The 27,032-nt window shown below is 47.2% G+C and overlaps 1 protein-coding gene across 2 annotated transcripts in view; it reads left to right on the top strand.

The window, feature by feature from the left end:
• The window catches only part of pear1 (platelet endothelial aggregation receptor 1), a 142,028-nt gene that overhangs the window by 90,021 nt on the left and 24,975 nt on the right, over window positions 1-27,032 (top strand). For both annotated transcript variants that reach the window (XM_056286382.1, XM_056286383.1), the window contains exons 6-12: window positions 12,960-13,206; window positions 17,693-17,798; window positions 18,223-18,359; window positions 20,764-20,976; window positions 21,593-21,767; window positions 22,766-22,886; window positions 25,844-26,007. In XM_056286382.1, coding sequence (XP_056142357.1) covers window positions 12,960-13,206; window positions 17,693-17,798; window positions 18,223-18,359; window positions 20,764-20,976; window positions 21,593-21,767; window positions 22,766-22,886; window positions 25,844-26,007 — 1,163 coding nt within the window. The remainder of the gene's footprint in view (window positions 1-12,959; window positions 13,207-17,692; window positions 17,799-18,222; window positions 18,360-20,763; window positions 20,977-21,592; window positions 21,768-22,765; window positions 22,887-25,843; window positions 26,008-27,032) is intronic.

Below are 27,032 nucleotides of genomic sequence, written 5' to 3' on the forward strand. Positions count from 1 at the left end.
CATGGAATGTTGCCGTGTAGCTGCATCCAACAGTGTTGCTGTGTTGTTGACTGTCAGCCATATGGAGTAATGAGCACCGATGACTATTTAGTCCCAATGGGATGGACTAGTGCATTACTGGTTTGCTTTTGTATAATCTGATATTAGTTGGTATGGTCAAATAATTGGTTAAGTCTGTGTATAAAATAAACTGATAAATGTGTTTATGATCTAATCACATCTAAACACGAGAGATTTTGTTAGATTTTGGCTGGCATATGCTGATTGCATCCTTTGTATGAGCAGGACAGGAGAGAGGAGAGAAGGAGAGAGCAGAGGAGACGAGCAGTGCGACAGTCAGATGAGACACCAAAAGAGCTATTAGAGAGGTGAAGAAGAGGGGAAGAGGAGGGGAGTGTCAGATAGACTGATAAGACACAGAGTTAACACAGCTTGTCACAGTTCAGAAGGAGCCCTTGTCACACAACAGAAGCAGAAACTGTGTGTATGAGACCAGGGCTGGTCAAGTTTTCAAAAGTGAACAAAGCGTTGGCAACATGCAGTCTAGCATGTGGTTCATCAACATGTAGGCTCTTATTTTTTCTCAGGATTTTACTCCTGCTGCTGAAAAGAAAAATAACCAAGTGGAATGAGAACTCAGATTATACTCGTTTGGTTTATTATGATTTCATGTAGTGAAAGCCAGCCTACGTACCCGACTGGAACCTTTGGTAGAGCACAGTATCTCACATCTTATATTAATTTTACTCTGAAATAACTTGAAAATCGTGCAATTATCAGGTGAAAATCTTAAGATTGCTGGGCCCCCAGTGTGTCAAGACCCTAACAACCCTCTGAAATGACTAGAAAGCAGTTGAGTAAAGAAGCAAAGAAGGACAAGGTGGTGGTAATGGTGCTGATCGATAGAAAGGGAATGTAACTCTCGCTATAAGAAATGGATCAAATAAATAACTTAAAAACATGCATGGGTGAGTAGCTTGTAATGTAAGAGAAGTTTCAGACATGTTTGACCATTCGTGAAAGTTGAGTGTTTTGTATGGCTCTTCTAAAGCCAATAGGAGGCACCATGCCGTCTGCTGGAAGAGCGATTCCATGCCGTCCCATCGACTCAATGCCGAGAAACTCCGCTGATGTCACTTGTCAGATGTCAGATAGAACACATAAGCCCAAATCAACTTCCACAGAAAGGATCGTGGAAAGTTAGCAGGAAGGAAGCGAGTCTGGATTAGATTACCGGTGTCCTCTAGATGATGTAATGACCTGCCGTCCCACGGCTTCAAGTCTGAAAGGCTCATCACATCTACAGAGAAGTGTGCTTCACTTACCATTTACTACCATTCACAGCTGTCCACAGGGTTAAGAAATAGCGTTATTAGTGGGTGTCCGGGTAGCATAGCGGTTTATTCTGTTGCTTACCAACACGAGGATCGCTGGTTCGAATCCCTGTGTTACCTCCGGCTAGGTCGGGCGTCCCTACAGACACAATTGGCCATGTCTGCGGGTGGGAAGCAAGATGTGGGTATGTGTCCTGGTCGCTGCACTAGCGCCTCCTCTGGTCTGTCAGGGCACCTGTTTGGGGGGGAGGGGGAAATGGGGGGAATAGCATGATCCTCCCATGCGCTACATCCCTGTGGTGAAACTCCTCACTGTCAGGTGATAAGAAGCAGCCGGTGACTCCACATGTATGGGAGGAGACATGTGGTAGTCTGCAACCCTCCCCGGATCAGCAGAGGAGGTGGAGCAGAGACCGGGACGGCTTGGAAGAGTGGGGTAATTGGCCAAGTACAATTGGGGAGAAAAAGGGGGAAAAAATCCCCCCCCCCTCAAAAAAAACAAAACGTCATTTACGGTTGCCCCTTTGCACTAAGTTCAACCACGGTAAACCGGCCCACAGATTTGTACTGTCAGCCAACAGAAATCTTCTTAGATGACCTTGACAAAATGCAGAATGGAGGAGTCCCTCATCTTGGCTGTATCCTACTACTCCCAAGCTGTACAACATGGTTTTGCCAGATTATAGAAAAAAAACAAAAAAGATGTAGCTTGGCTTTCTGTCGACCACGAGACAGGAATTGATGGTAACATTTCTGTATGACTTCATAATGTTAAAGGTTTCAAACTTATATATGATGATATGAGCTGCATGTACTTAATACAAGCTACATTTACTTTTATCGCCACAACACCCAAATAATGAAGCGAATCCACTCCGATGCTGTGTCAGAGCATTTACATGAGCTATCCCGGGATTCCTGCAGGTTGAAATAGGTATTATGGCGACCTTCGTGAAATCATTATGATGAGGAAATTTTGCTTAAAAACACACTTTCTTGGTTGTATGAGCTCATTGTTTTCAATCATTCACATGAATACTTTACCTCCACTATGACCTATTGTACTATCAGTTTTTTTTTTTTTTTTAACCATGAATTACTTTTCCTTTAAACTTCTGCCTTTTGTGGAATCTGTTGTGGGGCAGATTTTTTGACAAGAGAGTGCGACGATGATGGAATCAAACAAAACCCTTGGCCGGTCAAATAACTAGGAGATTATGTGGAGTTTGGACATGGGTGAGACCGACACCACCACTTGGAGAATTCACTGGGGAGGTGGAGGAATTTTCCCACAATATCTGTGTGCATTCCACATAAAGCACAGCGAAGAGCTGCCAATTTCTAACTGCACATCAATCATACATGTACACAGTGTTCCGGACACCGGTTCATATCCCTGTAAAGGTTAAAGTCAGGATAACTGCCCTGCATATCTGATCAGAAATATCCCCGCATAACCACAGAAACGGAATATGCCACATATTACCATGGAGACAGAACTTAAACAGCCTTACAAACAAGCTAAAACTGGCCTATAATGCTCCTCACATTCATCGTTTTCCTGTAACGGTGATATAAGCTTATCTAGGTTATTGTGAATGAAATATTGTTCCACATGTCCCAAGTGGAACACTCGGCTATTATGGGTAATAACGTTTTATAGATGTCGAGGCAAACACACTCAGCACAACTATCAGCAGAAGTGGTGTGGTTAACATAACTGTCTACATGCAAATAAATAAATTACTTGTATTAGAGCAGGAAGAAGAATAGCCATCACTTGAGTCGGTGAAGGGCCCTTTCTCTGCCAGTTGGTTTGAGCTCGGTTCCTCAGAAGTCACACATCTCATCTGGTAATTTTCACCTATTCACCCGTCTATGATGACTGTCTCTATCAGCCCTTCCTTCTCATGTTTTGGACCTCGGCGTCAGTAAATCACCACCGTCCTGCATAATGTCTGCATAAACATTATCTCTGCTCCAGCTGACTTTCTTATTACTCAACCAGGCACATCCTGCAGCAGAAAACCCTCCGGCCTGCCCACACGCAGAGCTGGTCCATTTATGAATCCCTTAAACAAAAGAGCCAGAGGTCCTGCTCTCAGTTACAGCAGTAAATATTTTACTGTGTGGCAGCACTTTCTCTCCAAGCCAAATTTGGCAGTACATGAGCCTTTGTGTGATGGTGAAAGAAGTCCTTGTGCTTTTCAAACTGGTCTGACGGAGGACATGTGTGCCAGAGGGAAAAGGTGGGTTGAGTACTGGGGGCATAGGCAAATTGGTGTGACCAGAGCTGAAATGCTGAGCTTGACATAATATTCACTTGTCCAGTAAAAATACTGTAGAAAGATGATTCTTACATTTTTTCCCCCAAACTGCCACGCAGGAGTGTGTAATTCTTATCATCCTTTTTAGTGTGTGAGAAGATAACCAAAGCCAAACCGTTTCTGATGTCATCCATATTGGATGTCACCCTCACCCGATGTGTCTCCAGTCCAAGACGGCAAATCTGAGGAATGTAACTGTGACCAATCTCAGTTCTCATACCAAAGTCCATGGGCCTGAGATCTCTTGGCCACAATTGAAATCTAAACCCAACCCCCACCCTCCCACCCCACCGCCAACCCATCCTCTACAGTTCTGTAAAATGAACCATTCAAACATCTTCCATCTCATCGGCTCCATGCAAATCTCCCTGCCAAGTGAAAATTGTACACTGGTAATATAACCCTGCTGAGGTAAAGTGGCGGATTTGGAGGAGAAAGGAGTAATGGTAACTGTGAATGACTGTTTCTGGGTGTGACGGAGGGAAGATGTACTGGTGGTTGAACGACAGTCTGATGACATCTCTGTAAAATGATGTGAAAGAATCGGTGGGAAGAGACAAAGTGAACGTAATGGTCATTCCTTGTACAGTTTACAGTTAGATTTCCTACAGATAACCAGTGGTGGGCTGTCAGGGCTATCAAGGCCTTCTTTTTGGGCCCTGTCAAAATCAAGTGTCTTTTTCATAGTTAACTGAACTGTGCCTGAAATGTGTCTGAATTCAATTACTTGTTTTCTGCTGGGGCTGAGCAGGGATTTTCTACCGTGTCATCAGCCAATAAAATGTTGGTGTTTAATGACAGAGCACCCAAAGGGCCCTGTGATGTAGCGGTGCAAGCCCCGGTGTCGTTATCGAAGGGCCCTGTAATTCATCGGTGCTAGCCCCGGTGTCTTCATCGAAGGGCCCTGTGATGTAGAGGTTCTAGCCCCGGTGTCGTCATCGAAGGGTCCTGTGATGTAGCAGTGCTACCCCGGTGTCCTCATTGAAGGGGCCTGTGATGTAGCGGTGCTATCCCCGGTGTCATAATCAAAGGGCCCTGTAATGTATCGGTGCTAGCCCCGGTGTCTTGATCGAAGGACCCTGTGATGTAGAGGTTCTAGCCCCGGTGTCGTCATCGAAGGGCCCTATGTTGTAGCAGTGCTAGCCCCGGTGTCGTCATCAAAGGGCCCTATGTTGTAGCGGTGCTAGCCCTGGTGTCGTCATCGAAGGGCCCTGTGATATAGCGGTGCTAGCCCCGGTGTCGTCATCGAAGGGCCCTGTGATGTAGCAGTGCTAGCCCCGGTGTCGTCATCGAAGGGCCCTGTGGTGTAGCGGTGCTAGCCCCGATGTCGTCATCGAAGGGCCCTGTGATGAAGCGGCGCTAGCCCCGGTATCGTCATCGAAGGGCCCTGTGATGTAGCGGTGCTAGCCCCGCTGTTGTCATCGAAGGGCCCTGTGATCTTGCGGTGCTAGCCCCGGTGTCGTCATCGAAGGGCCCTGTGGTGTATCGGTACTAGCCCAAGTGTCGTCATCGAAGGGTCCTGTGATATAGTGGTGCTAGCCCTGGTGTCGTCATCAAAGGGCCCTGTGATGTAGCGGTGCTAGCCACGGTGTCGTCATCGAAGGGCCCTGTGTTGTAGCAGTGCTAGCCCCGCTGTCGTCATGGAAGGGCCCTGTGATGTAGCGGTGCTAGCTCCGCTGTCGTCATCGAAGGGCCCTGTGATGTTGCGGTGGTAGCCCCGGTGTCGTCATCGAAGGGCCCTGTGATGTAGCGGTGCTAGCCCCCGGTGTTGTCATTGAAGGGCCTTTTGATGTAGCGGTGCTATCCCCGGTGTCATCATCAAAGGGCCCTGTAATGTATCGGTGCTAGCCCCGGTGTCTTGATCGAAGGACCCTGTGATGTAGAGGTTCTAGCCCCGGTGTCGTCATCGAAGGGCCCTATGTTGTAGCAGTGCTAGCCCCGGTGTCGTCATCAAAGGGCCCTATGTTGTAGCGGTGCTAGCCCTGGTGTCGTCATCGAAGGGCCCTGTGATATAGCGGTGCTAGCCCCGGTGTCGTCATCGAAGGGCCCTGTGATGTATCGGTGCTAGCCCCGGTGTCGTCATCGAAGGGCCCTGTGATGTAGCAGTGCTAGCCCCGGTGTCGTCATCGAAGGGCCCTGTGGTGTAGCGGTGCTAGCCCCGATGTCGTCATCGAAGGGCCCTGTGATGAAGCGGCGCTAGCCCCGGTATCGTCATCGAAGGGCCCTGTGATGTAGCGGTGCTAGCCCCGCTGTTGTCATCGAAGGGCCCTGTGATGTTGCGGTGCTAGCCCCGGTGTCGTCATCGAAGGGCCCTGTGGTGTATCGGTACTAGCCCAAGTGTCGTCATCGAAGGGTCCTGTGATATAGTGGTGCTAGCCCTGGTGTCGTCATCAAAGGGCCCTGTGATGTAGCGGTGCTTGCCACGGTGTCGTCATCGAAGGGCCCTGTGTTGTAGCAGTGCTAGCCCCGCTGTCGTCATGGAAGGGCCCTGTGATGTAGCAGTGCTAGCCCCGGTGTCGTCATCGAAGGGCCCTGTGGTGTAGCGGTGCTAGCCCCGATGTCGTCATCGAAGGGCCCTGTGATGAAGCGGCGCTAGCCCCGGTATCGTCATCGAAGGGCCCTGTGATGTAGCGGTGCTAGCCCCGCTGTTGTCATCGAAGGGCCCTGTGATGTTGCGGTGCTAGCCCCGGTGTCGTCATCGAAGGGCCCTGTGGTGTATCGGTACTAGCCCAAGTGTCGTCATCGAAGGGTCCTGTGATATAGTGGTGCTAGCCCTGGTGTCGTCATCAAAGGGCCCTGTGATGTAGCGGTGCTTGCCACGGTGTCGTCATCGAAGGGCCCTGTGTTGTAGCAGTGCTAGCCCCGCTGTCGTCATGGAAGGGCCCTGTGATGTAGCGGTGCTAGCTCCGCTGTCGTCATCGAAGGGCCCTGTGATGTTGCGGTGGTAGCCCCGTTGTCGTCATCGAAGGGCCCTGTGATGTATCGGTACTAGCCCAAGTGTCGTCATAGAAGGGCCCTGTGATGTAGCGGTGCTAGCCCCGGTGTTGTCATCGAAGGGCCCTGTGATGTAGCGGTGCTAGCCCCGCTGTCGTCATCGAAGGGCCCTGTGATGTAGCGGTGCTAGCCCCGGTGTCGTCATCGAGGGGCCCTGTGATATAGCGGTTCTACCCCGGTGTCGTCATCGAAGGGCCCTGTGATGTAGCGGTGCTAGCCCCGGTATCGTCATCGAAGGGCCCTGTGATGTAGCGGTGCTAGCCCCGGTGTCGTCATCGAAGGGCCCTGTGATGTAGTGGTGCTAGCCCCGGTGTCGTCATCGAAGGGCCCTGTGATGTAGCGGTGCTAGCCCCGCTGTCGTCATCGAAGGGCCCTGTGATGAAGCGGCGCTAGCCCCGGTATCGTCATCGAAGGGCCCTGTGATGTTGCGGTGCTAGCCCCGGTGTCGTCATCGAAGGGCCCTGTGGTGTATCGGTACTAGCCCAAGTGTCGTCATCGAAGGGTCCTGTGATATAGTGGTGCTAGCCCTGGTGTCGTCATCAAAGGGCCCTGTGATGTAGCGGTGCTTGCCACGGTGTCGTCATCGAAGGGCCCTGTGTTGTAGCAGTGCTAGCCCCGCTGTCGTCATGGAAGGGCCCTGTGATGTAGCGGTGCTAGCTCCGCTGTCGTCATCGAAGGGCCCTGTGATGTTGCGGTGGTAGCCCCGTTGTCGTCATCGAAGGGCCCTGTGATGTATCGGTACTAGCCCAAGTGTCGTCATAGAAGGGCCCTGTGATGTAGCGGTGCTAGCCCCGGTGTTGTCATCGAAGGGCCCTGTGATGTAGCGGTGCTAGCCCCGCTGTCGTCATCGAAGGGCCCTGTGATGTAGCGGTGCTAGCCCCGGTGTCGTCATCGAGGGGCCCTGTGATATAGCGGTTCTACCCCGGTGTCGTCATCGAAGGGCCCTGTGATGTAGCGGTGCTAGCCCCGGTATCGTCATCGAAGGGCCCTGTGATGTAGCGGTGCTAGCCCCGGTGTCGTCATCGAAGGGCCCTGTGTTGTAGCGGTGCTAGCCCCGCTGTCGTCATCGAAGGGCCCTGTGATGTAGCGGTGCTAGCCCCACTGTCGTCATGGAAGGGCCCTGTGATGTGGCGGTGCTAGCCCCGGTGTCGTCATCGAAGGGCCCTGTGATGTAGCGGTGCTAGCCCCGGTGTCGTCATCGAAGGGTCCTGTGATGTAGCGGTGCTAGCCCCGGTATCGTCATCGAAGGGCCCTGTGATGTAGCGGTGCTAGCCCCGGTGTCGTCATCGAAGGGCCCTGTGATGTAGTGGTGCTAGCCCCGGTGTCGTCATCGAAGGGCCCTGTGATGTAGCGGTGCTAGCCCCGGTGTCGTCATCGAAGGGCCCTGTGTTGTAGCGGTGCTAGCCCCGCTGTCGTCATCGAAGGGCCCTGTGATGTAGCGGTGCTAGCCCCACTGTCGTCATGGAAGGGCCCTGTGATGTGGCGGTACCAGCCCGTGTGCACTGATTAACTTTATTAAATTTGTTGAAGTTGCGGGAGTGACTGGTGAACACTACGTCTACTGTGGAAACTAGTTTATCTCCGCCAGCCTGGAGGTAATTATGCCTTTGGTCACATGTGTGTGTCTGTCCCCTGCTAATCTCGTAAACTACTGAACCTCTCAGCCCAAACTACTGGACCCACTGGACTTCTCAGCCCAAACTACTGGACCGCTCAGCCCGAATTACTGGACCTACTGGACCTCTCAGCCCAAACTACTGGATCCACTGGACCTCTTAGCCCAAACTGCTGGACCGCTAAGCCCAAACTGCTGGAACCACTGGACCTCTCATCCCAAACTACTGGACCTCTCAGCCCAAACTACTGGACCACTCAGCCTAAATTACTGGACCTACTGGACCTCTCAGCCCAAACTATTAGACCGCTTAGCCCAAACTACTGGACCCACTGGACCTCTTAGCCCAAACTACTGGACCTCTTAGCCCAAACTACTGGACCTACTGGACCCACTGGACCTCTCAGCCCAAACTACTGGACCACTCAGCTCAAATTACTGGACCTAATGGACCTATCAGCCCGCAATATTGGACCTCTTAGTCCAAACTACTGGACCACTCAGCCCAAACTACTGGACCTACTGGACCTCTCAGCCAAAACTACTAGACCCACTGGACCTCTTAGTCCAAACTACTGGACCACTCAGCCGAAACACATGGACCCACTAGACCTCTCAGCCCAAACTACAGGACCACTCAACCCAAACAACTGGACCCACCGGACCTCTCAGCCCAAACTACTGGACCGCTCAGCCCAAACTACTGGACCCACTGGACCTCTTAGCCCAAACTACTGGACCTCTCAGCCCAAACTACTGGACCCACTGGACCTCTTAGTCCAAACTACTGGACCTCTCAGCCCAAACTACTGGACCACTCAGCCCAAACTACTGGACCTACTGGACCTCTTAGCCCAAACTACTGGACCTCTCAGCCCAAACTACTGGACCCACTGGACCTCTTAGTCCAAATTAATGGACCACTCAGCCCAAATTACTGGACCTATTGGACCTCTCAGCCCAAACTACTGGACCGCTCAGCCCAAATTACTGGACCTACTGGACCTCTCAGCCCAAACTACTGGACCCAGTGGACCTCTTAGCCTAAACTACTGGACCGCTTAGCCCAAACTACTGGACCCACTGGACATCTCATCCCAAATTACTGGACCTTTCAGCCCAAACTATTGGACCACTCAGCCTAAATTACTGGACCGTTCAGCCCAAACTACTGGACCCAATGGACCTCTTAGCCCAAACTATTGGACCTCTCAGCCCAAACTACTGGACCTCCTGGACCTCTCAGCCCAAACTACTGGACCACTCAGCCCAAATTACTGGACCTACTGGACCTCACAGTCCAAACTACTGGACCCACTGGATCTCTTAGCCCAAACTACTGGACCGCTTAGCCCAAACTACTGGACCCACTGGACCTCTCAGCCCAAACTACCGGACCACTCAACCCAAACTAATGGACCCACTGGACCCCTCATCTCAAACTACTGGACCTCTCAGCCTAAACTACTAGATCTCTCAGCCCAAAGAACTGTTGTGCACAGTTATGACTGCATGATCAAGAACCTATCGTGGTTGTGGTGATTTAAAACCTTTGGAATGTAGTGGTTATGGGAATACATAATTCCCCTCATTGAGCTAGTAGGAACGTTGGTTTACAGCTGCTGTTTTCTCAGTTTGGGTTTGCAGTGACACACTTCCGCTGTGCGGGTTTTTTGTTGTTGTTGTTATGGTGAAGGAATAAATGGTGCACGTTGTGTAGCCGAAAGAGAAAGTTGTCACGACTCCTGCTTGAGCTCCTCCACACTGGTGACCCCGACGTTTGTCTCTTGTAGTTATCAGAGACAATCTTTCAAACGAACATGGTTAACAAAATCAACGTGGTTTCTCTCAAACTGCCAGAGTTCTGGGAGTCATCGGCAACGACATGGTTCGCCCAGGCGGAAGCGCAGTTTGCTATCCGCAAGATAACGGATGATGCTACTAAATACTACTACGTGGTATCGGCGCTCGGGTGTTCGACTGCAACTAGAGTGGCGAGTCTCCTTACAAATCCTCCGGCGGCAGACAAATACAGGGGGCTCAAAGACCACCTCTTGAAGATTTTTGAACTTTCCGACGCCGAGAGGGCCCACCGTCTCTTTTCTCTGCAAGGCTTGGGTGACAGCAAGCCATCCGAGCTCATGGACAAGATGCTGAATCTGCTGGGACCGGCGCACACACCTGATTTCCTCTTTGTCCAACTGTTTCTGGGACACCTGCCTGCTCAGGTGCAGGCCGCTTTGGCTAACACCAGCATTACCGGTTGCCGCAAGCTAGCTGAAGAAGCTGACAAGTTCTTCCTGCCCACCCCCACACGCCACCACCTGGTGAGTCCATGGTGGTCACCGCGGCAACCCCCGGTCGGCAACAGGAGCCCAGCCTGTGCTTTTACCATGCAAAGTTCGGGGCCAACCAACCATAACTGGCTTTATTCACCTCGCCGCCATGTTTGTTGAACAGACGTCATGAGGGGGCTTACACGCACGCGGAGGTGCCATACAGTCCAGTGTTAAAACTCTGCTATAAAAACACAGTTTCAAGAGTAGGATTGATCACAGTCACAGCTGCAAATCATGTCCTTGGCTTGAATAAAACACCAGCTGTTTTCTTGCCATTGTTTCATTGCTTTAGAATGAATGAGAGTCATTTTATTACATTCATTTTATATCTTGAAAACCACGACGGTTAAACACATAAGGGCTCCTTCTCCCAGAATGCAAGTTCATCCACGTAAACAAACAATTAAATCGAAATAAACACATCCAATGGAACTGTATAGATATGCTAATCAAAGTAGTGCCCCCCCCCCTCAAAAACATGTACCTATCTATTTTTATGTTTTAGAAATCTGACGGCCCCACGGCGCCCACGTGGCAATATAAATTTGGATCCAAAATAAGAAATGTAATTGGCTGCTGTGACGAACCACTCCCCCGGTGGATTGGTTGTTCTGGTCACCTCTATTGTCTTCCAGGTTGAGAGATGGTTTGTCAGACCTGAGAGGACACACCTGGGAGACCTGAGTGGACACACCTGGGCCCGGGCGTGTCCTTCTGAGAGGACACACTGAGCCCGGGCGTGTCCTTCCGAGAGGACACACTGAACCCGAGTGTGTCCTGAGAGGACACACTGACCCGGGCGTGTCTTTCTGAAAGGACACACTGAGCCGGGTGTGTCCTTCTGGGAGAACACACGGGCGTGTCCTTCTGGGAGGACACACGGGCCCGGGTGTGTCCTTCTGAGAGGACATTCCTGGGCCCGGGCTTGTCCTTCAGCATTAAGCTGCGGCCAGCTTTCAGTCTGTGTGCTCTCACTGCCACCCGTTTTGCTGTGTGTGTTGGTTTTGGTTTGCACTTGCCAACACACACCACATCAGCCAACACACCCACACCCACACATGCACTGCCTCACACCACTGACTTACTGACGCACACCTCCATACTGTGTTGTATTAAGTTGATTCTTTGTTCTGTAATAAGTTATTCTGCTTTATGGAATGGTTTTGATATGTCGCCCTTTTAGGCTGCACCCTGTGGAGCTGGGGGGGGTAACTTTTTGGCTGCACCCTGTGGAGTCAGGGGGGTAACAGCTGCTGATGCCTACAGTCCAAGTGACCTGCTGTCGCCTTTTTGTGGGGCCTTCAAATTTTTTAAAACATGAAAATAGTTGATTTTTTTCAGGGAAAGTATCACTTCGATTTCAGTATACTATGATTAGTATATTGATATGACACCAACATCCGTGGGTGTCACATCAATATACTAATCATAGTATATATTGATATGATACCCACAGATGTTGGTGTCATATCAATATACTAATCATAGTATATTCATGGGTGTCACATCAATATACTATGATTAGTATATTGATATGATACCCACGGATGTTGGTGTCATATCAATATACTACAAACCCCAGTTCCAGTGAAGTTGGGACATTGTGTAAAACGTGAATAAAAACAGAAACAGACAGAGAGAGAGAGAAAGAGAGAGAGAGAGACAGACAGACAGACCGACAGATAGACAGAGACAGACAGAGAGAAAGAGAGAGCGAGACAGACAGACAGACAGAGAGAGAGCCAGATTCCTCTTACTTCGCCTGTATATATAGTCAATGCTGGGCAGCACGGTGGTGCAGTGGTTAGCACAGTTGCCTCACAGCAGGAAGGTCCTGGGTTCGAGCCCTGGGGTAGTCCAACCTTGGGGGTCGTCCCGGGTCGTCCTCTGTGTAGAATTTGCATGTTCTCCCCATGTCTGCGTGGGTTTCCTCCCACAGTCCAAAGACATGTAGGTCAGATGACTTGGCCGTACTAAATTGTCTGTCGGGATATGTGTGTGTGTGTGTGTGTGTGGGTCTCAGCCCTGTGATGGCTGGTGGCCTGTCCAGGGTGTCTCTCTGCCTGCCGCCCAATGACTGCTGGGATAGGCTCCAGCATCCCGCGACCCTGAGAGCAGGATAAGGGGTTTGGATAATGGATGGATGGATGGATGGATGGATGGATGGATGGATAGTCAATGCTTGTGTATATTTGTGAAGGTTGTTGTGTTGTGGTGTTGTTATTCTATGTTAAGTACACTGAGAGAGCCAAGAAACCCGAGACACGTTCCATGTTTATGCAAAGCTACATGGCCAATAAAGCTGGCTCTGAGGGTGAAGGAAGAGCTAATTTGTCCTGTTGTCTTTCAGCCTGTGATGAGAAGCACTGGGGGCCGAGCTGCAGTCAGACGAGTAAATGTGAGAACGGCGCTCTCTGTCATCCCGTTAAGGGGACATGTCAGTGTCCTCCAGGGTACATCGGACGATATTGTGAGGACCCCTGTCCAGCTGGCAACTTTGGCAAGGGCTGTCTGCAGAGATGCAAGTGTGGGACGGGGGGAGCCTGTGATAAAGCCAGCGGAGAGTGCACCTGCCGGGAGGGGTTCACCGGGACGTTGTAAGTTTTTGCTTCTTTGTTACAGTTCACAATGGAGGCGTCCAGTCACGTCTGTGTGTTGTGGCTTCATACCTATCTTTGCATGGAGGACATCCGATACACACCTGAAAACTGAACCTTAAACGTTACAGATGGTCACTGGTCCGTTCAGCTGCCACCAGTCATGAGCTGAGGTTACTTGCTGGCTTTGAAATGACAGAAACCGTCTTCACATTGTACCGAAAGGTTTCTAGATGTGAGCGCGGTCTTAAATTGATCAGATGATGGACATCTTGTTTGAAGAAACTCAAACATCAGTTTTTTTTATCTTGACTAAAAAATGGCAGCTGTACTTTGGGGTGTGTTTCTACAGGGCTGATGGTAATGTGACCTCTGTAACTACATTTACAGAGGGAGATTTGTCAAATACACCGTGGCTTGTGAGTCACCAGCTATGCCTTGTTTTTTACACGCCCCCGAGGATGAGTGAAGTTAGGAAACTCTTGTAACCAGTCCTCTTAAACTGCTAATGCAAAAAATCACATACAGCATTTGAGCAGCATGCAAATGTGTTGGCAGGTGGAAGTACATGATGAAGCTGCTCTATGAGTATTGTGCATTTGAAACTCATCTGTTTTACTTTGCTCCATCCAAGGTGTGTCAGGAAAAATTCCAACAGGTGATTATTCAGTTCCAAGTATCAGCAATCTGTTAGGTCAGACACGGTCCAGCTGTTGTCAGTGACTAACTGAGGAGCTGGCTCGGGTTTTTCTTAATTTTTTGCTGTTTTAGACATTTTAAATATTTTAATTATTTAATTAGATTTTTGGTACTTGTTAGGATCCTCACTGATTGCATTCATTCCCTAGCCCCTAACCATTGATTTAGCCATCAGGATGACATGCCTAACCTTAACCCTTACCCTAACCTTAACCTAATCCTAATTCTAACCTTAACCCTAACCTAATCCTAATTCTAACCTTAACCCTTACCCTAACCTGAACCTAGTCCTAATTCTAACCTTAACCCTAACCTGAACCTAATCCTAATTCTAACCTTAACCCTAACCTAATCTTAATTCTAACCTTAACCCTTACCCTAACCTTAACCTAATCTAACCCTTAACTTAATCCCAATTCTAACCTTAACCCTTACCCTAACCTTAACCTAATCTAACTCTTACCCTAACCTTAACCTAATCCTCATTCTAACCTTAACCCTAACCTTAACCTAATCTAACCCTTACCCTAATCTTGACCTAATCCTAATTCTAACCTTAACCCTGAACCCAAGTCCTAACCCTAAAATAGACCCCTAAAGAAGTGAAGAGTTGAAAACAAATGTCCGTACTTTGCAAAAATGTCCTCAATCTTATGTCTTTATGCATGCTCAATAATCCAGCTAAGAAAATCACAGAAAGCGGGATCAGTTCATCTGGACACAACGTTTAATGAGAGAAATGACTCATCGTCAGTGACCTCTGTAGTGTCAGCTGACTGCAGGTATCCCCACTGTATTGTCTGTGAGACTGGGGATACCTGCAGTCAGCTTACACTGAAGACGTCACTTAAGACAAGTCAAGTCAGTTTTATTTGTACAGCCCAGTACCGCACTTTACAAATGTGTTTCAGGGGGCTTTATAGCCACACAACATCCTGTCCTTAGACCCTCTCATCGGAACAACTCCCTAAAACCCTTTAACAGGGAGAAAAACTAGGAAGAAATCTCAGGGAGAGCAACAGAGGAGGATCTCTCTCACAAGACGCACAACGTGCAATGGAGGTTGTGTTTACACAATTTACACATTACAACATTGAAAGAGGATAACACAATTATAATGCACTTATAAAGTACAGTGCACCCGGAAAGTATTCACACCCCTTCACTTTCCCCACATTTTGTTATGTTACAGCCTTATTCCAAAATGGATTAAATTCCTTTTTTTTCTCATCAATCTACACACAATACCCCATAATGACAAAGTGAAAAAGGTTTTGTAGAAATTTTTGCAAATTTATTAGAAATAAAAAACTGAAATATTGCATGTACATAAGTATTCACACCCTTTACTCAGTACTTGGTTGAGGCACCCTTGGGAGCGATTACAGCCTCAAGTCTTCTTGGGTATGAAGCTACAAGCTTGGCAGACCTATATTTGGAGTATTTCTCCCATTCTTCTCTGCAGATCCTCTCCAGCTCTGTAAGGTTAGATGGGGAGCGTCGCTGCACAGCTATTTTCAGGTCTTTCCAGAGATGTCCAATGGGGTTCAAGTCTGGGCTCTGGCTGGGCCACTCAAGGACATTCACAGACTTGTCCTTAAGCCACTCCTTTGTTGTCTTGGCTGTGTGCCTAGGGTCGTTGTCGTGTTGAAAGGTAAACCTTCGCCCCAGTCTGAGGTCCTGAGCACTCTGGAGCAGGTTTTCATCAAGGATTTCTCTGTACTCTGCTCCATTCATCTTTCCCTCCATCCTGACTAGTCCCCCAGTTCCTGCCGCTGAAGAACATCCCCACAGCATGATGCTGCCACCACCATGCTTCACTGTAGGGATGGTATTAGCAAGGTGATGAGAGGTGCCTGGTTTGCTCCAGACGTGACGTTTGGCATTCAGGCCAAAGAGTTCAATCTTGGTTTCATCAGACCAGAGAATCTTGTTTCTCATGGTCTGAGAGTCCTTTAGGTGCTTTCTGGCAAACTCCAAGCAGGCTGTCATGTGCCTTTTACTGAGCAGAGGCTTCCGTCTGGCCACTCTACCATAAAGGCCTGATTGGTGGAGTGCTGCAGAGATGGTTGTCCTTCTGGAAGGTTCTCCCATCTCCACAGAAGAACGTTGGAGCTCTGTCAGAGTGACCATCGGGTTCTTGGTCACCTCCCTGACCAAGGCCCTTCTCCCCGATTGCTCAGTTTGGCTGGGCGGCCAGCTCTAGGAAGAGTCCTGGTGGATCCAAACTTCTTCCATTTACGAATGATGGAGACCACTGTGCTCTTCGGGACCTTCAAAGCTGTAGAAATTGTTTTGTACCCTTCCCCAGATCTGTGCCTCGATACAACCCTGTCTCGGAGGTCCACAGACAATTCCTTTGACTTCATGGCTTGGTTTCTGCTCTGACATGCACTGTCAACAGTGGGACCTTATATAGACAGGTGTGTGCCTTTCCAAATCATGTCCAATCCATTGAATTTACTACAGGTGGACTCCAATCAAGATGTAGAAACATCTCAAGGATGATCAGTGGAAACAGGATGAACCTGAGCTCAATTTTGAGTGTCATAGCAAAGGGTGTGAATACTTATGTACATGCAATATTTCAGTTTTTTATTTTCAATAAATTTGCAAAAAAATTCTACAAAACCTTTTTCACTTTGTCATTATGGGGTATTGTGTGTAAATTGATGAGAAAAAAAAGGAATTTAATCCATTTTGGAATAAGGCTGTAACATAACAAAATGTGGGGAAAGTGAAGGGGTGTGAATACTTTCCGGGTGCACTGTGTATGAAGACTATGATGAGCAGGATGCCAAGCAGTGTCCAGACGCCCCCGGAACAGCCTGGGACCCGAGCCACGTGACCACCATCACCCTGAAAAAGAAAAAAATTAGTCACACATCTTAGTGAGAGAAGGATATAACTTTAAAACAGGATAACAATATTACATGGGTTTGTAAGATATATAAAAAGAAAATGTAATGGAGGGGACACCAAGCAGTGTCCAGGTGGCGACCACCATCACCATGGAGACCTGGGAGGAGGACAGACTGCACCTGTACACAGGGGAGACTCACATCACACCATTCACACACATAAAAAAGAGAAAGGAGAGGTGTCCGGGTGGCGTGGCGGTCTATTCCATTGTCTACCAACACAGGGATCGCTGGTTCAAATCCCTGTGTTACCTCCGGTTTGGTCAGCATCCCTACAAAAAAAGAAGAAGAAAAGAAGCGGCTGGTGACTCCACATGTATGGGAGGAGGCATGTGGTAGTCTGCAGCACCTCCTGGGCCAGCAGAGGGGGTGGAGCAGAGACAGGGACGGCTCGGAAGAGTGGGGTAATTGGCCAGGTACAATTGGGGAGAAAAGGGGGGGAAAATCCAAAAAAAAGGAGAAAGGAGAAGACATCATTCAGAGTAAAAGAAAAGTGAGTCACTCGGGTGACGATGAAACATTTCTGTCTCTAAACGTGTGTCCAGATGGACTGACTCAGCTTTCTGTGGTCCTCAGTCTTGTGTTTAAAAAACTCAAGTTGGTCCTCACAAACATAGCTGAACAAGAGCACACCCACACACACACACACGTGTGCTGTGCTTGTTGAATCATGTGGGAGCGGTGACATCAGTGTCACGTTGTAACGCTGGTTTGATATAAAATAAAACATTTAGCTGGTGTTTCCGAGCAGGCGGCATGGTGTTACTCCCTGAGGACTGTCACAGGACGCGAGCTTGTTGCAGTGGTGTGCTGTTGACAGAAGTGGTCATTAAGCTGTTACTAAACCTTGGCTCTGTCTTTACCAGCTGTGAGGAGGCGTGCCCTAAGAACAGATGCCCTCTGCGATGCCCCTGCCAGAATGGGGGTATTTGTCAGGGCAAAGGGGTCTGTGCCTGCCCTCCAGGATGGACGGTAAGTTTCACAAATCTCGTTTTCATTCTGGGTTTCATGATATTTAGAGTTCGCCAGGTTCTCAACGTTGTCTTGGCTTGTGTGAGGTTGCAGCTGGCCTCCATCTCCCAGTAAGCAGTGCAGTAATCTTCCTCAGCCTACATCGTCTTCTGTACGCCCAGCGGAAAGTCCATATTATCATTATGTCATGTGCATTTTCACAGGAACATTTTGGAGATCCCTGCGTGATGACAGATGGGTAGGGCAAGTGCAGCAGTTGAAATGTTAGACTCCAGTCTTAGGGGAGATTTCTTGGCTTCTGACAGCAAATGAATGAGTTTTAACAGCAGAGACCCATGTGTGCTAAGCTGCTCTCCTACATGGAACACATGTTCATGTACACCCTCTGTCTCTGTCTAACACCTCTTTCCCTGTGACCCCACAGGGGGCGGTGTGTACAGAACAGTGTCCAGAGGGGAAGTTTGGTCCAAACTGCTCCAAGGAGTGTGTTTGCCACAACAGGGGCCACTGTGATCCCGAGACTGGACAGTGCCAGTGTGCGGAGGGTTTCACAGGAGACAGGTGTGTGTGTGTGTGTGTGTGTGTGTGTGTGTGTGTGTGTGTGTGTGTGTGTGTGTGTGTGTGTGTGTGAATTCATGAATGCATGTTTGCGTGTGTGGTTGTATGCCTGTGTCACTGTGGAAGTGCGTATGTGATGCTATGTGTTTGTGCATATGTTTCTTTCCGCCCACAGAGCTGCACATGCCGTCTGGGTCCTTGCAGGACTACCAGTTTGTCTTAATGCCTGTTAGCATCGCAAAGATCTCACTTGTTATTTCACAGTCTGCTGACTGACTGCAGCAGTGGTCGGGTACATAACATATGTAACATGTGACATCACATCCTGACCTCACGACAGACTGACAACAGGGCAGAGTGGATGTGGGCTGTGAAAATGGTTCGCCTGCATGTGTTTTACTTTCCATTTCATTTGGCAGCTTCTCTGTAATTCATTATCACTGTTTATTATATTTCAATTGTATGATAACAGGATTAAAACTGGATACTGTCTGGGCGTCCAGGTAGCGTACCGGTCTATTTCGTTGCATGCCAACATGGGGATCGCTGGTTCAAATCCCTGTGTTACCTCCAGCTTGGTTGGGCGTGCCTACAGACACAATAAGCTGTGTCTGTGGGTGGGAAGCTGGATGTGGGTATGTGTCCTGGTCGCTGCACTAGCGCGTCCTCTGCTTGGTCGGGGCGCCTGGGGGGAATAGCGTGATCCTCCCACGTGCTATGCCCCCTGGTGAAACTCTTCACTGTCAGGTGAAAAGAAGCAGCTGGTGACTCCACATGTATGGGAGGAGGGGAGGCATGTGGTAGTCTGCAGTCCTCCTGGACCAGCAGAGGGGGTGGAGCAGAGACTGGAATGGCTCAGAAGGGTGAGGTAATTGGCCAAGTACAATTGGGGAGAAAAGGTGGGGAAAATCCACAAAACAAATTGGAAAGCGTCATGTCTTGATGCACAATGTTGTAGTCTGAATGAATGAGGAAGAGGAACCTGTAACCTGACATGTACCACAGACGGAGGTGTGAAGTATTGGAGTGTTATTTGAAAACTAGACTCTGGTGTGACCTCTCACTTTACACAGAAGGAGGTGTGAAGTATTGGAGTGTTATTTGAAAACTAGACTCTGGTTTGACCCCTTACTTTACGCAGAACGAGGTGTGAAGTATTGGAGTGTTATTTGAAAACTAGACTCTGGTTTGACCTCGTACTTTGCATTCCCCAGCAGCTCCATGTGGGGAACTTCAGTTGGAACATGTAAGCAGGTATTAGAGTCGTCGTTATTGGTTGTGTATGTTTGCACATATGACTCGGGTGTAGTGGCGCTCAGTGTGTTTACACACAGTAACAACACTATAGTCTTCAGGAACATAAACAAGCCATGACAATACACACATGAAACTGTTGCTTTGAGCTCTTAACAGAATATGAGTAGTGCAAAGAAGAGAAGACTGCAGACAGGTGGTTTGGGTACAGTATACACCACCTGTTCAGATACGCAGCAGTGGTACATGTTGATATGTATGGGTTCTGTGTGAAAAGATGTTAATTTACAGACAGGTGGTTTGGGTACAGTATACACCACCTGTTCAGATACGCAGCAGTGGTACATGGTGATATGTATGGGTTCTGTGTAAAAAGATGTTAATTTACAGACAGGTGGTTTGGGTACAGTATACACCACCTGTTCAGATACGCAGCAGTGGTACATGGTGATATGTATGGGTTCTGTGTAAAAAGATGTTACTTTACAGACAGGTGGTTTGGGTACAGTATACACCACCTGTTCAGATACGCAGCAGTGGTACATGGTGATATGTATGGGTTCTGTGTAAAAAGATGTTACTTTACAGACAGGTGGTTTGTGTACAGTATACACCACCTGTTCAGATACGCAGCAGTGGTACATGGTGATATGTATGGGTTCTGTGTAAAAAGATGTTACTTTACAGACAGGTGGTTTGTGTACAGTATACACCACCTGTTCAGATACGCAGCAGTGGTACATGGTGATATGTATGGGTTCTGTGTAAAAAGATGTTAATTTACAGACAGGTGGTTTGGGTACAGTATACACCACCTGTTCAGATACGCAGCAGTGGTACATGGTGATATGTATGGGTTCTGTGTAAAAAGATGTTACTTTACAGACAGGTGGTTTGTGTACAGTATACACCACCTGTTCAGATACGCAGCAGTGGTACATGGTGATATGTATGGGTTCTGTGTAAAAAGATGTTACTTTACAGACAGGTGGTTTGTGTACAGTATACACCGCCTGTTCAGATACGCAGCAGTTGTACATGGTATTATGTGTGGGTTCTGTGTTAAATGCCTCAGGATTGTCATGATGATGATGTCCATACTGCCCAGCTCTACTGGTGTGTGAACCCCTCTAACCTTCTGCGTCTCTCACAGGTGCAGTGAGGAGTGTACAGTTGGGACCTACGGTCCGAACTGTAAGGGCGTGTGTGACTGCGCTAATGGTGCTCGCTGCTACAACATTGATGGAGGTTGTCTGTGCGAGCCGGGTTTCAGGGGGCCTCAGTGCAGGGACCGCATGTGTCCGCACGGCAGCTACGGCCTGCATTGTGAACGCACATGCCTTTGCCAGGACAAGCACACACTCAGGTGGGTGGGGGAAGAGAATACATGTGGTACACACACACACACACACACACACACACACACACACACACGCATGCATACAGGTACACTGGTGCACATACATGGGTTGTTGTATATCATGTGTACAACACCCACATTTCACACTCAACACTTGGGAAATCAACCATTTACACACACACACACACAACACACTGTAGGTAACCTATATACTCTGACTGTATGTATGTATGCATGTACATGTATGTAATCTTATGGTATTTCTTGTTCCTACTTATTTGTACATATGGCTACCAATTTTGGTTTTATTGATTGTTTCCCTCTTATTTTTAAGTCATCACTTTTAAGTGCTGTTGCTGTTCTCTCTTGCCGCTGCAACAACCAGATGTTACCCATGAAGATTAATGAAGCGCTATCTCATCTTTTCTTATCTTCAGACTTGCACATACCAAATGTGTATTTATCTCAACTGTGTCTAGGCTTACTGCTCCAACACAATGCCACGTTGACTTTTCAGCAGACTGTATTTGCCAAACTGGCTGTCCAGTCTCCTCATGTCTTTTCCTCTGTCATACTTGCGAACAGAAAGAGTCATCTTTACCTTTGTGTTTTCCTTGGCTAGCTGCCATCCAATGAAAGGCGAGTGCACCTGTCAGCCAGGGTGGGCGGGACTCTACTGCAACGAGACGTGTGCTCACGGTTATTATGGCCATGGCTGCCTCGAGCCCTGCCTGTGTGTGAATGGAGGGGTGTGCGATAGTGCCACTGGGCAGTGTCAGTGTGCCCCTGGTTATATGGTGAGTAGTATGGAGGAGTCGTGCAGACATGAACTTACAGAGCTACATAATCACTACTCTTGTTTGGCAGGTAAATACACGCTACACAGTCGTACAGTGTCAGTCACTATACCAGTGCATTGTGCAGTTTGCCACTGTAAATGAAAATAACTTTCCTGCTTACCTGCTGCCTGACTTGTTGCAGTCTGTCTATCTAAGAGAGCTTTACTGTCAGCACCTCACCACATGTCAATGCAAACCTCTCGCTCTTCGTATTTCTTCTAGCATTGTCTTAACTTACATTTTATCATGGGCAGCACAGTGGTTAGTGTGGTCACCTCACAGCAAGAATGTCCTGGGTTCGAGCCCCGGGGTAGTCCAACCTTGGGGGTCGTCCTCTGTGTGAAGTTTGCATGTTCTCCCCGGGTCTGCGTGGGTTTCCTCCCACAGTCCAAAGATATGTAGGGCAGGTGAATCGGCCGTACTAAATTGTCCCTAGGTGTATGTGTGTGTGTGTGTGTGTGTGTGTGTGTGTGTGTGTGTGTGTGTGTGTGTGTGTGTGCGCGTGTGTGTGTGTGCGTGCGTGCGTGCGTGTGCGTGTGTGTCGTCCCTGTGACGGTCTGGCAGCCTGTCCAGGGTGTCTCCCCGCCTGCTGCCCAGTGACTGCTGGGATAGTCTCCAGCGTCCGACAACCCATAGTAGGATAAGTGGTTCAGATGGTGGCTATTTCATCTTAATCATTCTGACAGGAATATTTTGTTAGAAATGTTTTCGGGGCACTCAGGCTTTTACCCTTGCACACCTTCCTGTAGTAAAAGTACCTTATGGTGTGGGTAATCTAGGAAATTAGATAAATTGTTAAACTGCTATGGATGAAGTTTTTTTTTATCCAGTGCAGATTGCAGTACCATCATTGACACATGCGACCCACTGACCAGTGAAGAGTGTCACTCTAATGTACTATAACGTTAATCAGTTTGGAAATGGACTTTTAAATACCACCTATGTGTACTTGGCAGGGAGTTCACTGTGAAAGTCCTTGTAAGACTGGTACGTATGGTAAGAACTGCTCTTTGGAGTGTTCCTGTGTCAACTCTGTCGACTGCTCGCCGGCCGATGGGACCTGCTTCTGTAAAGAGGGTAAGACCTTTGGGTGGAAGTGTTTTAGTCGATTTTTTATTACACCAAAACAGAAAGCACATATTGATGGGGGGGACACCAAATGTTGGAGACAGTGTGGACTTCAGGAAGCCAACCACTGGCACATATTCTGGGAGTGCCCAATGATAAGACCTTTCTGGGCAGAGCTTCACAAAGCATTGAAAAGCATACTTGATATTGATCTACCCTTGTAATTTTCCACAATATTCTTAGGAAATGCTGATTTCCGGGCAGGACGGCCAGATCAATATTTATTTGGTATTTTGACATGTGCTGGTAAAAAAGCACTCACAAGACATTGGTTACTTCCTGAACCCCCCACAATACAGGAGTGGATAGATATAGTAAATGACATTTATGTTATGGAAAAGATTACTTTTTCCCTCTGTCTTCAGAAAAAGAAGTTTGTTAAATTCTGGACTAAGTTGGTCAAATATGTGAGGCCCTTAAGGCCAGATTTTGTGGCGATATTGAATTAATTAGATTTTAATACACCCTCTCTCTCTACCCTCACACTCCTTTTCCCTACCATGCATTGGGAACCTTCACACTCTCCCTACCACAAACTGGGAATCCTCATATCACCTCTCCCCTGTATAGTCTTATGTACACACGTTACCTCTCCCAAATTGTATAAAGTTCTTAAAGTTTGCCTTTTTTTTATGTGTATGTATGTGTGTGTATGTGTGTGTGTGTGTGTATACACTACCGTTCAAAAGTTTGGGATCACCCAAACAATTTTGTGTTTTCCATGAAAAGTCACACTTATTCACCACCATATGTTGTGAAATGAATAGAAAATAGAGTCAAGACATTGACAAGGTTAGAAATAATGATTTGTATTTGAAATAAGATTTTTTTTACATCAAACTTTGCTTTCATCAAAGAATCCTCCATTTGCAGCAATTACAGCATTGCAGACCTTTGGCATTCTAGCTGTTAATTTGTTGAGGTAATCTGGAGAAATTGCACCCCACGCTTCCAGAAGCAGCTCCCACAAGTTGGGTTGGTTGGATGGGCACTTCTTGCGTACCATACGGTCAAGCTGCTCCCACAACAGCTCAATGGGGTTCAGATCTGGTGACTGCGCTGGCCACTCCATTACCGATAGAATACCAGCTGCCTGCTTCTGCTCTAAATAGTTCTTGCACAATTTGGAGGTGTGTTTAGGGTCATTGTCCTGTTGTAGGATGAAATTGGCTCCAATCAAGCGCTGTCCACTGGGTATGGCATGGCGTTGCAAAATGGAGTGATAGCCTTCCTTATTCAGAATCCCTTTTACCCTGTACAAATCTCCCACCTTACCAGCACCAAAGCAACCCCAGACCATCACATTACCTCCACCATGCTTAACAGATGGCGTCAGGCATTCTTCCAGCATCTTTTCATTTGTTCTGCGTCTCACAAACGTTCTTCTTTGTGATCCAAACACCTCAAACTTGGATTCATCCGTCCACAACACTTTTTTCCAGTCTTCCTCTGTCCAATGTCTGTGTTCTTTTGCCCATCTTAATCTTTTTCTTTTATTGGTCAGTCTCAGATATGGCTTTTTCTTTGCCACTCTGCCCTGAAGCCCAGAATCCCGCAGCCGCCTCTTCACTGTAGATGTTGACACTGGTGTTTTGCGGGTACTATTTAATGAAGATGCCAGTTGGGGACCTGTGAGGCGTCTGTTTCTCAAACTAGAGACTCTAATGTACTTATCTTCTTGCTCAGTTGTGCAACGCAGCCTCCCACTTCTTTTTCTACTCTGGTTAGAGCCTGTTTGTGCTGTCCTCTGAAGGGAGTAGTACACACCGGTGTAGGAAATCTTCAATTTCTTAGCAATTTCTCGCATGGAATAGCCTTCATTTCTAAGAACAAGAATAGACTGTCGAGTTTCAGATGAAAGTTCTCTTTTTCTGGCCATTTTGAGCGTTTAATTGACCCCACAAATGTGATGCTCCAGAAACTCAATCTGCTCAAAGGAAGGTCAGTTTTGTAGCTTCTGTAACGGGCTAAACTGTTTTCAGATGTGTGAACATGATTGCACAAGGGTTTTCTAATCATCAATTAGCCTTCTGAGCCAATGAGCAAACACATTGTACCATTAGAACACTGGAGTGATAGTGCTTGAAATGGGCCTCTATACACCTATGTAGATGTTGCACCAAAAACCAGACATTTGCAGCTAGAATAGTCATTTACCACATTAGCAATGTATAGAGTGTATTTCTTTAAAGTTAAGACTAGTTTAAAGTTATCTTCATTGAAAAGTACAGTGCTTTTCCTTCAAAAATATGGACATTTCAATGTGATCCCAAACTTTTGAACGGTAGTGTATGTATGTATGTATGTATGTATGTATGTATGTATGTATGTATGTATGTATGCATAGTTTTTTGTTTGTTTGTTTTGTTTTTTTTACTTTCTCTTGTAAGTTTAAAAAAAAACCTGAATGGCAGAAGAAAATGAAACCGTTATTGTTTTGATATACATTTTGTAATATATACTGCTGTGAAAAATAAACAATTAAAAAAAAAAGGGAAAAAAAAGAGGGTAAGACCTGACAATGATGGATTTAATGTGTGACTCGGCCATTTACTGACCACGTCTGTGAGCAAGAAGAAACATAGAAAGTCTTTTTGTGTCTAATAGATATCTAAAATACACCGAAAAGAAACAGAAATAGTCTTTTTGTGTCTAATAGATATCTAAAGTACACTGAAGTGTGAGAAATGGAGCTCTGCTTGTGTGTAGCATTTTAATATAATGTGTTAAAGTGTTACATAACTCCTCATGAATGACTCTTTTATCTATCCGTATTTTTCACAATCATTTTTGATGCTCTGAAGCTGCTGACACCCTCTGTCTGTCTGCCTACCTTTCCATCTGTCTGTCTGCCTACCTTTCCATCTGTCTGTCTGCTGATCTGAGATATCCCTGTATGTCACTAGGCTGGAGAGGGCGGGACTGCTCGATCCCCTGCTCCGAGGGCACCTGGGGTCCAGGCTGCAATGCCACCTGCCAGTGCGCCAATGGGGCAAAATGTAACCCTGCAGATGGATCCTGCACCTGCACAGCAGGCTGGCAGGGGGCGCTGTGTGACCAACCATGTCCAGTGAGTACCTGTCTGGCAAAACCAAACTAGAGAAATGCTTTTCCACAGAAAAAGCATGTGAATGCCCAGCATTCACACTAATTAGGCTGGCAGTTGAGTTTCAAATTGATATGTGATGTCACAATAGGACTGAACATTCTAACAGGCAAAGTGTATGGCAGAATTGCTAAAGTTTAGAGCCGAATTGTTCAAAAACTATAAAATATTTTTAAAATCTGAATAGGATTCTGAAAGAGCTGAATGTCCTGAACTGTTTAAGCTTTCAGTGGGGTTTCTAGCTCAAAAAATGAAGGAGGAGATACAGTTCAAAGGCGATGAGGGTTTCAACCTTTCCCCATAGACTTCCATTGTTTTGAAAAAGCAGAAAAAGCTTAATATGACTAAAAGTATAAAAGATTTCAAAAAACAGAAATGTGAGCCTTAATGGGCTTAAAGAGATGAACATTTTGATACCTGAATGGTTTCCGTGGCTAAAAGTGGAAAGGAGTAAACGAGGTGGAAAGGTTGCAAAAGTCCCCCATTGACTCCCATTCAAAAAATGGCTGAAAAAAGTTGAATATTTCAAAAAGTTCGAAAGCAATGAAAAATCTGAAAGGGGAGCACTAATGTCCTTAATGAGTTGAACATTTTGATAGTTGAATGGTTTCAATAGCTAAAAGTATGAAGGAGCTACAAAGTGTCAAAAAATGGGCGGAAGCAAAATAAATGAATAAAGAACTGCAAAGCATTAGTGTGAATGCCCAGCATTCACACTAATGAGCCACTGATAATGTAGCAACAGTAAACGCCATCATATCAAAAGGGAAAGCGTATATTTGAGACACTGAAGCTGTGCACTTATAAGTCAGTGTGATTAAGAACACGTAGGCCAAAAGGTGAATGTAATATATACCTACTTTATGTACCTAAAATCTGCCTTCTACTCACAGGTCTGTACATAACATAAAAACACAGCACAACTCTTAGAGACACTATAGATCTGTATTCAATTGAAATAAGTGATATACATATGTTACTTCTGGAGT

The sequence above is a fragment of the Lampris incognitus genome, chromosome 9, assembly GCF_029633865.1.
Source record: "Lampris incognitus isolate fLamInc1 chromosome 9, fLamInc1.hap2, whole genome shotgun sequence".
In the NCBI taxonomy this organism is placed as follows: domain Eukaryota; kingdom Metazoa; phylum Chordata; class Actinopteri; order Lampriformes; family Lampridae; genus Lampris; species Lampris incognitus.